The 12,414-nt window shown below is 39.2% G+C and overlaps 1 protein-coding gene across 10 annotated transcripts in view; it reads left to right on the top strand.

Moving 5' to 3' along the window:
- Positions 1–12,414, top strand: part of HDAC9 (histone deacetylase 9) — a 986,654-nt gene that overhangs the window by 695,390 nt on the left and 278,850 nt on the right. For all 10 annotated transcript variants that reach the window (XM_027539980.1, XM_027539984.1, XM_027539978.1 and 7 more), the window contains one exon: positions 513–646. In XM_027539980.1, coding sequence (XP_027395781.1) covers positions 513–646 — 134 coding nt within the window. The remainder of the gene's footprint in view (positions 1–512; positions 647–12,414) is intronic.

The raw sequence follows: 12,414 nt of genomic DNA, 5'->3' as shown, positions 1-12,414 counted from the left end.
TTTGAAGGAATTAATAAGCATATGAATAGGCAAGTAGTTGGAAACCCAGTTTGTTACAGATATAACATGACCTAAACTATGGCAAGACTTACTCGTGAAATAAAATCACACTTTAAAGAGCTCATTTTGTGGATTCACTGATAAAATTGAAACCTCTGCTGAATTGAATTATCTGTCTAAAAATACTCCATAGTGATTTAAGATACTGGTAAAATTGCAGTATTGGTTTTTAACCTGCAGTTTCTCAAATATCATCACCTTTTTTACTTTACAGATTTACTTGGTAAGCCTAGGGTCTGATTCTGACTAATTCATGAGTTGACTTTTTTTTGCATATATATCCAGACCCATAGAACTAAATAGTTCTTATGTGCTTCCAGGAAACTTGTGGATATGTATTATTTCTCTGTTTGTACATTTATTTGGAAAAGAATGCCCTTTTTTGAGTAATCATATTGTCATGTAACTTGTGCTCATTACTCATCTTGTGTTGTGTTTTCTTTGTCCTAAAGGAATTGCCTATGATCCTTTGATGCTGAAACACCAGTGCATTTGTGGCAATTCCACCACCCACCCTGAGCATGCTGGACGAATACAGAGCATCTGGTCACGGCTGCAAGAAACTGGGCTGCTAAATAAATGTGAGGTAATCCTGAATTGGCCACACTCTTTTACTTACTTAAATAAATCATGTAAAGAGGCCAGTATTCATTTGGGTAGTTGTAGAAAAATGTTAACTCTGTAGCACCAACACCGTGATTGATGAACCATCATGGACACCAGTAACATATAACCTGACACTGGGCTGGGCACACAGTGGGGACTCAGTCTGCGCTGACGGGCTGAGCAGCTGCCTGATGTGTGTGCCATTACTGTAGTGTTCTGGGGTTTTTTTTGTACACACGGAACTCTTCTTGTTTCCAGTAGGTATCGTTTATTGAGTTAATTTTCTGAGAAGCTCTTCACAAACAGTTAGGGGCTGCATAGTTGTTATTTCTTACTGTAAGCAATGCTCTGAACTCATATGTGCCAATGTTGCCTCATGGAAATGGAATAGTTTTAAAAGATAACTGTCTCTTAACAGTTTTAAAAGATTACCAGAAAGTCACTTCTTTTTATTGGCGTTTAGACTCATTTCTGTAGATTCTTGTGAGTCTTATGTTTTATTTAGAAAATTCTGGCTTATTGAACCGTTTAAAAGATATCAGGTCAGAAAGGCTCCCTTTGTCAAATTTGTAAAATATGTAACAACCAGCAGTTGGTTGATTTAGCTGCTATAAATGTCCATTGTTGCTTAAGATCCAGTAACAGTCTATATTTGAGTCTAAACTTTTTTAAAAGAAAAATATCCTCGATGTGTTATTTTACATTACCTTAGCATTTATGGATCAAAAGCACTTTTTCCTGCATCTATATTATGTTTCAGATGTGTTCTAGGGACTAGAGTTACGGAATTTCACTAGACAAACATGGTCCCTATTCTTGTAGTCTGATCAGTTGACATATTACTATTTGGTTCCTACGTATTACTATTTGGTTCCTTTGCCCTTCTCTATAAGAGCCATGAAGGAACTCTAGCTCTCATCAATTTGGGAAACATGAAAGTGGATAATATTTTGACCATAGTTATGTCATGAGGAAACTAATAACACTGAAACCATATTAAATTCACTATTCTTAAAATAGTGAATAGTGATAAAGACAGTCTCTTGCGACTACTTTTGAATTAAATGATTTTAACACCCGAAAATGTGGTCAAGAAAATTCTATTCAAAGCCAATTTACTTTAGAGTGAACCTGTAAAATATTTCAGTGGAAATAAAGATGTCAAAGTCAAGTACACTTGATTCTATTTGATAATAAGTGTTAGTTCTGTATGATCTTTTTTCTCTTCAGAGTGGCAAAAATAACTGACTTTGGAAGATGCAAAGTCATTCATTCATTCAATGTGTTCACTTCTAAGGATAAATTCTTTATTGACTTTTCTCTTTTGGAGATGAACTATGTATCTTGTCTTACAGGGGAATTAAATGGTCATTTTCTTTACATCAAAACACAGATAATGTTGATGGGTCATTAAGCAGTCTCGATATTGTGAATGAATATGCCAGAGTAGTGTATACAGATTTAGTTTCACAAGTTTTATTATATGTTGGTAATAGAATTATCAAATACCCTTCATATTTAGAGTTCTGCTTTTCAGTAAGTGTATCCTTTACCTAGAAACTCAGAAGTGAAAGAATTTCAGCTAGATTTATTTCTATGGTTCTTTCTTGAGTGAAAGTCTATGATTCCTATTTTGCCAGTAGCACCCATGTTATGCGGCAGAAAGCTTCATATTCTTTGGTAAATTTTAGAGTTATATCATTGTTTTTGATAATGCAGGTTGGAAGCCAGATCACTCTATTAGAGTCTGCACAATCCAATATGAAGCCGGTGAAGTAAACCATCCAGGAGACTTCTTTGTAGTAGATTGGCCTTATGGGTATTTATTCACGAGAGCGTTCGTGTCTCACCTGTGCATCTATTACAGATGTCTTCTAGCTTGGCAGTCTCTCTGTGCTTTCGTAAGCTGAGGCGCTGCTGTGTGCATTTTGTCACTTTCCAGTCTTTGTTATGTGCTGAAGCCGAGCCTCCACCACTCCAGATAAGCAGCGCCCAATCACGGCTTCAGTGTGCTGTTAGGCTGTGGTCTCCTTCAGCCTTTTACCTGAAGGAACACTGTTTATACAAGCAGCAAAGTACAGAAGTAAATGGGATGTAATATGATTCATACTGGTCTTAAAATTTTAGAAGTTTGTTATCTGTTTCTCATCAGTCTTTCTTTTTTTTCCAGTTCCTGGTGCATCACATTCTTTTGGTCTTGTATTATTTGAAACCATGAAGTTCAACTTATACGCAGCACTAACTGATGTGTGTCAGACCCAAGATGAAATACTAGAAGGACCGTGACTCTCTGTGACCCCATGGACTGTACAGTCCATGGAATTCTCCAGGCCAGAATACTGGAGTGGGTAGCCTTTCCCTTTTCCAAGGAATCTTCCCAACCCAGAGATCAAACCCAGGTCTCCTGCATTGCAGGCAGATTCTTTTACCAGCTGAGCTATAAGGGAAGCCCAGAGACTGTATGGTTGACAAAAATGAGTGGGTCTATTCCAGTTCAGTCAGCTAAATAAGTGTCTCTGTAGCAAATAATCAACGGCTTTCCTGAGGTCTCAGTGGTAAAGAATCTGCCTGCCAATGCAGGACATGGGTTCAATCCCTGAGTTCAATCCCTTCCTGGGTCGAGAAGTCCCCCTGGAAGAGGAAGTGGCAACCCATTCCGGTATTCTTGCCTAGGAAATCCTGTGGACAGAGGAGACTGGCAGGCTACAGTCCATGGTGTCCCAAAGAGTCAGATACACCAAGCATGTGGGCACGCAGCATACTAGCAAACAGTCATGCAATTAACAAATAATGTTCTTGAAAGCCCAGATCAGCAGACTGGCTTTTAACGAAGACCAAGCACAAAAGTCGCATCCAAAACTTCAATAATGCAAACAGAAGCCCCTTTTCCTAACGTAGCTGAAGAGCAGTTTGTCAGGGGTTTGCTTTCCGAAGTGATGCGGTTGTTGTGCATGTGTATTTATTTGCTCCTGTGTTATGAAAATATCTGTGACTTGAACTGGTCCAATCCAAAATGTGCAGTGAAATTTCTAAAGCCATTAAGAACCCATCACTAACTTTAAGACACCTAGGAATTTAATATTCCTTTGGCTTGTGTGAATAACTTGAGAAGTATTCAAAGTGGAATTTTAAAAATGATTATTAAGTAAAATAATGTAGCCTATCTCTAGAGACTTTCATGTATAGCAGTAACAAAAGGGATAATACATACAAGCAAAAGAAACGTGACTTATTTTTTCTTCCTCATTGTTTCTATGAGAAGTAGGGGGGAGGGAAAAGGGAACATACAGAGGTTGTTCTAGGCTATTTTAGCTCACTTGGAAACAGTAGAATCTATTTCCTTAGCCAGTACTCTCCCCAGTGACTGCAGCTGAAATAATTGATGCATGTTTGTTGTGGATTTTCTTTTAAAGAGTTTGATTTGACAAGTTAATTATAATATACACATTTTAAAATATATTACTTGCAAAGATGCTAGCCTTTCCCTCTAAATTATTTTGAAAATGTCAATGCTGTGTGCGGGGCAACCCCAAACAGACATACAACAAACCTTTTAGCGATTCAGCAAAACTTATTACACTCGGTTTCTGAAAAGCCAGGAGAAAAGCACACTGTAATTGGCAAGTGGTTGGACCCATGTCTGCATGCTAAGTCGCTTCAGTCATGTCTGACTCTGTGCGACCCCATGGACTGTGGCCCACCAGATTCCTCTGTCCCTGGGATTCTCTAGGCAAGAACACTGGAGTGGGTTGCCATTTCCTCCTCCAGGGGATCTTCCTGACTTAGGGATCGAACCCATGTCTCTTACGTCTCCTGCATTGGTAGGCAAGTTCTTTTACCACTTACGCCACCCCGGAAGCCTGGTTGGATCTGTTGTGGGTACATTATCTGGTTGAAGAGGCAGGAAGTTTCCTGTATTAACAAGCTTCCTAGTTAGTGTTTATGAGGCTTCTAAAGCGATCAAGGCCAATGACAATGTGTTTCTTTTTTTAACATATGTTTGTTTATTTGTCTGCACTGACTCTTAATTGCAGTATGTAGCATCTTTAGTTATGGCACGTGGAAGCTAGTTCTCTGACTAGGGATTAAACCTGGGACCCTTGCATTGAGTGTGTGGAGTCTTAGCCACTAAGCTACCAGGGAAGTCCCAACAATTAGAAGTGTCTTCTAATTAGACGTTACTTAGACGTTACTTATTAACTCCAAGAGAAGTTAGGTTCTATCCTGAGTGTTAATGAATATTTATAGCCCAAGGACATAAGGAGAATCAGGCCTTTCTAAGTTGTCTAGGTAGGACTAAGAGGAATTTAAAATCCACATCTATTCCTTGGTTGTGTCTAAATCATGCATTCCTGAGAGTGAAAACTTGTGTCCGGGATGCCAGGGGTTTGAGAACTGGTCCTGGTGTGTAGGTCATTGCTCTCTCCTTAGCAGTGTGCACAAATTCGTCTCTTAGTTGTGAAAAACAAGAACTTAGTTGTCTCAAAAGAGAGAAAGTTTCTTAGATTTTATAGAAAAGGATATAGTAGACTAGAAATATAACACACCAGCTGGGTCAGTATGTTGTTTCTCGGTATCCTGAGAGCAGTTTGCCGTCTTTCAGCATTTTCCTGCCAGGTCTGTGTAGCCACCCGTAGTTATTGGGTGAAATTGACAGAGCTCTGGGGACATAGAGCTGAGCATGAGGAGAATCCTGTGGCTAGCTCAGTGGCATTTGTTGATTGATTTTAGGGATGCTTAAATGTTAGCTTATGTCAGAATCACCTGAGAGAATGTTGAGATACGAATTGTTGGGCTCTAGCCCCAGAGTTTCAGATTCAGCAGGAGTGAGGTGCTACTGGTGTGGCAGTCCAGAATTTGTATTTCTTCAGTGTGTCTGTGCAATCCTGATATTGCTGATCTGGGTACCACACTTTGAGAACAGTGATCTATCCCTTCAGCAGTCTTTATCAAGAATTTTCATTTCCCAGGCTCCTGTGTTTGGAGCTGGAGATAGAATACTGAGTAGATAGAACCCATGTCTCAAGGCTGTTACAGTTTGGTGAGATAATCAGACGGTAATCAAATGATCACACAAATAAATATGTCACTGCACACTTTGAAGGGGTTTCGAGTCACTAGTTATATACTGACAGTGATTTTTAAAGACTCGTTGATTGAGCTTTGGGAAGGAATACAAGGAGAAAGGCTGTGGTCAGCTGTCTCTATGATCCCGACAACATCGGAGAGGCCCTTTGAGCAAGAGACAGAGGAGGAAACGTTATATATTGGAGAACAAAGGAGCAAGTATATCAGACCTTAAGATGAGCTTGCCCTCCATCAAGCTGTATTTAAGTTCCTTTGTCAACTAGGGTTATAATTTCACTGGGACAGAAGGTAGGGAGTCTCAATTGCTCTGACATACAGAGCAAACACGCTTTCCGAAACCAATGAAGTAGTCAATTTTACAATTAAACAGTGTACAGGATAGAATAGTTGGCAATCTGAAAACGTTAAGAGAGCTTCTTTATTTTTAAGTGATAGTCTGATCCACAAATCAAACTTATGTATTATTTCATTTATCAAGGTAGAAAATTAATCAGAATGGATTCCTTCAAAGCTATTGTTCAGCATTAGAGTTGACCTTAGTCCTGCCATTAATTATCTGTGTACTTTTGTCAAATCATTTAAACCTTAGTGATCTTTGGTTTTCCCATGTGTGAGATGAGAGCGTTAGGCAGGATATTGGCTAGGATCTCTTCCAGTTCTAATAACACTTGAAACTGGATGGCTGAGAAGTTAATTTGAAACATAGCACTTTCTTTGGTTGAGGGGAGACAAAGTTTTAGTAAACTTTTTGCACGGAATGAAGCAGGGCAAAGACTAATAGAGTTTTGCCAAGAAAATGCACTGGTCATAACAAACACCCTCTTTCAACAACACAAGAGAAGACTCTACACATGGACATCACCAGATGGTCAACACTTAAACCAGATTGATTATATTCTTTGCAGCCAAAGATGGAGAAGCTCTATACAATCACCAAAAAATAGACCAGGAGCTGACTGTGGCTCAGACCGTGAACTCCTTATTGCCAAATTCAGACTTAAATTGAAGAAAGTAAGGAAAACCACTAGACCATTCGGGTATGACCTGAATCAAATCCCTTATGATTATACAGTGGAAGTGAGAAATAGATTTAAGGGCCTAGATCTGATAGATAGAGTGCCTGATGAGCTATGGAATGAGGTTCGTGACATTGTACAGGAGACAGGGATCAAGACCATCCCATGGAAAAGAAATGCGAAAAAACAAAATGGCTGTCTGGGGAGGCCTTATAAATAGCTGTGAAAAGAAGAGAAGTGAAAAGCAAAGGAGAAAAGGAAAGATATAAACATCTGAATGCAGAGTTCCAAAGAATAGCAAGGAGAGATTAAAAAAAAAAAGGCTTCCTCAGCAATCAATGCAAAGAAATAGAGGAAAACAACAGAATGGGAAAGACTAGAGATCTCTTCAAGAAAATCAGATATACCAAACGAACATTTCATGCAAAGATGGGCTTGATAAAGGACAGAAATGGTATGGACCTAACAGAAGCAGAAGATATTAAGAAGAGATGGCAAGAATACACAGAAGAACTGTACAAAAAAGATCTTCATGACCCAGATAATCACAATGGTGTGATCACTGACCTAGAGCCAGACATCCTGGAATGTGACGTCAAGTGGGCCTTAGAAAGCATCACTATGAACAAAGCTAGTGGAGGTGATAGAATTCCAGTGGAGCTATTTCAAATCCTGAAAGATGATGATGTGAAAGTGCTGCACTCAATACGCCAGCAAATTTGGAAAACTCAGAAGTGGCTACAGGACTGGAAAAGGTCAGTTTTCATTCCAATCCCAAAGAAAGGCAATGCCAAAGAATGCTCAAACTACCGCACAATTGTACTCATCTCACATGCTAGTAAAGTAATGCTCAAAATTCTCCAAGCCAGGCTTCAGCAATACGTGAACTGTGAAGGTCCAGATGTTCAAGCTGGTTTTAGAAAAGGCAGAGGAACCAGAAATCAAATTGCCAACATCCGCTGGATCATGGAAAAAGCAAGAGAGTTCCAGAAAAACATCTATTTCTGCTTTATTGACTATGCCAAAGCCTTTGACTGTGTGGATCACAATAAACTGGAAAATTCTTCAAGAGATGGGAATACCAGACCACCTGACCTGCCTCTTGAGAAATTTGTATGCAGGTCAAGAAGCAACAGTTAGAACTGGACATGGAACAACAGACTGGTTCCAAATAGGAAAAGGAGTACGTCAAGGCTGTATATTGTCACCCTGCTTATTTAACTTATATGCAGAGTACATCATGAGAAATGCTGCACTGGAAGAAACATAAGCTGAAATCAAGATTGCTGGGAGAAATATCAATAACCTCAGATATGCAGATGACACCACCCTTATGGCAGAAAGTGAAGAGGAACTAAAAAGCCTCTTGATGAAGGTGAAAGTGGAGAGTGAAAAAGTTGGCTTAAAGTTTAACATTCAGAAAACAAAGATCATGGCATCCGGTCCCATCACTTCATGGGAAATAGATGAAGAAACAGTGGAAACACTGTCTGACTTTATTTTCTGGGGCTCCAAAATCATTGCAGCTGGTGACTGCAGCCATGAAATTAAAAGATGCTTACTCCTTGGAAGGAAAGTTATGACCAACCTAGATGGCATATTCAAAAGCAGAGACATTACTTTGCCAACAAAGGTTCGTCTAGTTAAGGCCATGGTTTTTCCTGTGGTCATGTATGGATGTGAGAGTTGGACTGTGAAGAAGGCTGAGCACCGAAGAATTGATGCTTTTGAACTTTGTTGTTGGAGAAGACTCTTTAGAGTCCCTTGGACTGCAAGGAGATCCAACTAGTCCATTCTAAAGGAGATCAGCCCTGGGATTTCTTTGGAAGGAATGATGCTAAAGCTGAAAGTCCAGTACTTTGGCCACCTCATGCGAAGAGTTGACTCATTGGAAAAGACTCTGATGCTGGGAGGGATTGGGGGCAAGAGGAGAAGGGGACGACAGAGGATGAGATGGCTGGATGGCATCACTGACTCGATGGACGTGAGTCTGAGTGAACTCCGGGAGTTGGTGATGTACAGGGAGGCCTGGTGTGCTGCAATTCATGAGGTCGCAAAGAGTTGGACACGACTGAGCGACTGATCTGATCTGATCTGATCTTGCTTTTAGTTTGTAAGCTATCGTGTAAATTGACTGTGCTTACAGTCCTGATTGGCAGCCAGAGAAAACATGAGTCCTCATTATATTAGATTGCAGTGGTTACATGGCTTTACTTCTTTTGGCATGACATGGCACTGTTTTTTAAAAATTGAGGTAGTGAGTAGTCCCTCATGCCAATACCATTTAATTTGTTTCCCCTGTTGAATCATTCATACTGAGTTTAGTGATTCTGTTGGAAGTGGAAATCCAAACCAGCAGCTTTCTTGTCACCATAAGAAACAGATCTGGAGAGGTCATTTGGTGTCTTCTTTGGGATTAAGCTCCTTGATTAGGTAGCCAGCTCTCTGGAGCATGTGTGCCCCTGAAGAAAGATGTGTTCTTCTGTGCTGAAGCAATTGCAGGGGTTGATCCATCATCTGTTAGAAATGCACTTGCAGTTGTTTTTCCAGAAGTGCTCAGGACTCTCAGCCCCACCAAGCCACCCACAGACATTTGCTTGCTCTCACATTTGTTTTGAGAATAATAACATGTTATAATGCTTTTGTTGGATTGCACATTATGTGGAATTTGCATTGCCTCTTTGTGATTCCTATTGAATAACTTCGTTTCGCTTAATTCATAAGTACAAACCATAAGCAACATACTGTGCTGAAATGTTTAACTCCTTTATTCAAGTGCCAACACAAAGTAATTACAAAACAATTCTGGGACACAGAACCACGCTACTGTTGCCCCTTCTGGGACTTCTCAGCACTTCTAATGAGAAAAGTGGAGAGCAGGTTTAGTGTAAAATCTTAATATGCCAAGGAGCTCAGGGATAAAGTCTCCAGCACATTTGCCTGCACACAGAAGTGATTTTTTAAATACCTTTTGTAAATCACAATAAAGAAATTGAATAGTCTTTTGAGAAACAATTTTGAAATGTGCATATTTTCTGACTTCAACGTTACAAAGCACTAAACACTGCAAGTTAATGGAAATTCAATTAAACATTTGTTTTATAGAGTAATCTAACTAGATGGCAGCATATAACAGCTTACTGTTTTGTTTAGTTTGAAAAAAAAAAATGTGTGTGTATTTGTGTCTTAGAATCTAACCACAAAGCAATAAGAAACTCAAACAGGGAATCTTGTGAATAGTCTAAAGTATAATGATGGTTATGGAAAGAAGTACATGTGATTTAGATGTGGTGAGTAAACCAAGGTGTCATTACTCTGAGAAATATTTACAGAACCCAGTAGAGTATAGACCCTGGCAGATAAATAACATTAAAAAATACTTGTGCAAACCATAATCAGAATTAAGATGATTTGGAATTTTAATTCTGCAAAAAATGGGGAAGAATTATTGTGGAAAACAACCAATAAAAGGAAGTAAGACAGGCTGCCTTCTGAGTCCATTTGGAAAGTGATAAGTATTTTTTTTTTTAAACAGGAGCATTAAAATTTATTAGCAAAAACTGACTAGTTACATGGTTTTGAACCATCTAAAAATTGGAGTGCTAAAGTAACAAAATATTTATGGTGACAGATTTATTTCATACATGATTATTGTTTAAAAAAATCAATGCTTTAGTGTAAATCAATAAAATGTTCATACAGTGTTTGAAAAATAATTACAACATAGGAGACTCAGTTGCATAAAAATTGTGAAAATTGAACCAGTTACACTGAGGCATAGCATTCTTTCTTATTTTCTAATGAAAATAAGTGGATATATTTCATAATAATGAAACTAGTGGACATAAAACTGAAAAAAAATACATAGTACATATGCTTTTTACCACCCAGACATTTGTGATTGAATGGGCTTGCTGTTTCTAAAGTACATTTGTAATTGTTCTATGCCATGAAATATTTTTAAATAGATTGTAAAGAGTGAATCAAGCAGTGTTACATGGAAGTAGATGGCACTTGTCATTTTGAAAGTCATGTAAACTATTTTTTAACTTCTTAACCTTCTCTCTGCCAACCATTAAGTTTAACTACTCCATAGTCCCAAATGTTGGTTAGTATAAGGTCAGTATAAGGTTAGTATAAGCAAATCTTGAATTTGCTTATAAGCAGGAAGAATGGACAGCTCCCTCTAACATGAGATTCTTGACTTAGGTTGCCCACTAAAATCCCCTGGGTGGCTCTAAGTTCCTAGATGCCCAGGTTGTAACCTGACAGGAGTTAACCAGGAGCTCTGAAGGTATGATCCCAGACATTAATAACCTTTAAATTTATACAGCCGATTTCCAAGGTTCAACCAATATTAGAAAACAATTTAACATAAGCTTAATGAGGTAGAGACAGAGAAGTGAACAGAGTCGTATATTTGGAGGTGAGAAAATAACAAAGTAAACATTTGCCTGAGAAACAAAGGTGGCATTAACTCCAAAGCATTATGAACAAAATGAAATTTATAATTGGGAAAAATGTCCATTATTTTGAGGTTATCATGGGATAGGAATATGAGTTCTAAAAAACCTCTTATTTTTCAAATATAATTAAGCATTTTTAAAAATGGACTTCAAGGAATACATGTAGCATCTTTTTGAAAACCTTCATAATGAGATCTCCTCTCTTGCTTCAACCATGGTAATTTATCACTTCAGTTATTATATTTGCTTGCCTGAGGCAAAGCTATACATAAAAATAAAGGATGTTTATTGAATTTTTGTTGTATATGAGGTAATTCACATAGCCATTTTAGGGCTTACCATTTTTACTCACCGTTTTAGGGCTAAAAGTAATTCGGTTAAATCTCTGTATATTTATAAATGAAGAAACAAACCTCCAGAAAGGTAGCTGATAGCAGACTGTGGGCATGTTATGGACACGTGACAGAACCCAGAACTTACGGCTTCTAACTTGAAATTCACTCTATTTTCATATGGCTGACAGGACCAAGAGCCTGTTGGGCTTCCTGCTTGCTTATTGGTAGCCTCCTTCCTACTTCTCATTCTTTTACTCTTCTTCCTTCCCTTGCCTCCCCCTTCCCCCCAATTCTTTCTTCACTTCTTGGTTTGTGGGATCTTAGTTCCCCAACCAGGGGCTGAACCCACGCCCTTGGTAAGTGGAAATGGCAGAGTCCTAACCACGGGACCTTTTCATACTGTTAATGGGGTTCTCAAGGCAAGAATACTGAAGTGGTTTGCCATCCCCTTCTCCGGTGGACCACATTCTGTCAGACCTCTCCACCATGACCTATCCATCTTGGGTGGCCCTACACGGCATGGCTTAGTTTCATTGAGTTAGACAAGGCTGTGGTCCATGTGATCAGATTGGCTAGTTTTCTGTGATTGTGGTTTCAGTGTATCTGCCCTCTGATGCCCTCTCGCAACACCTACCATCTTACTTGAGTTTCTCTTACCTTAGACGTTGGGTACCTCTTCATGGCTGCTCCAGCAAAGCGCAGCCACTGCTCCTTACCTTGGACGAGGTCGCCCATCTTGACCTTGAACGTGAAGTAGCTCCTCTCAGCCCTCCTGCGCCTGTGCAGCTGCCGCTCCTTGGACGTGGGGTTACTCCTCTCAGCTGCCGCCCCTGACCTTGGGCG

This window comes from Bos indicus x Bos taurus, chromosome 4 (assembly GCF_003369695.1).
Source record: "Bos indicus x Bos taurus breed Angus x Brahman F1 hybrid chromosome 4, Bos_hybrid_MaternalHap_v2.0, whole genome shotgun sequence".
Taxonomy (NCBI): domain Eukaryota; kingdom Metazoa; phylum Chordata; class Mammalia; order Artiodactyla; family Bovidae; genus Bos; species Bos indicus x Bos taurus.
This window is presented reverse-complemented; position numbering and strand designations above follow the sequence as displayed.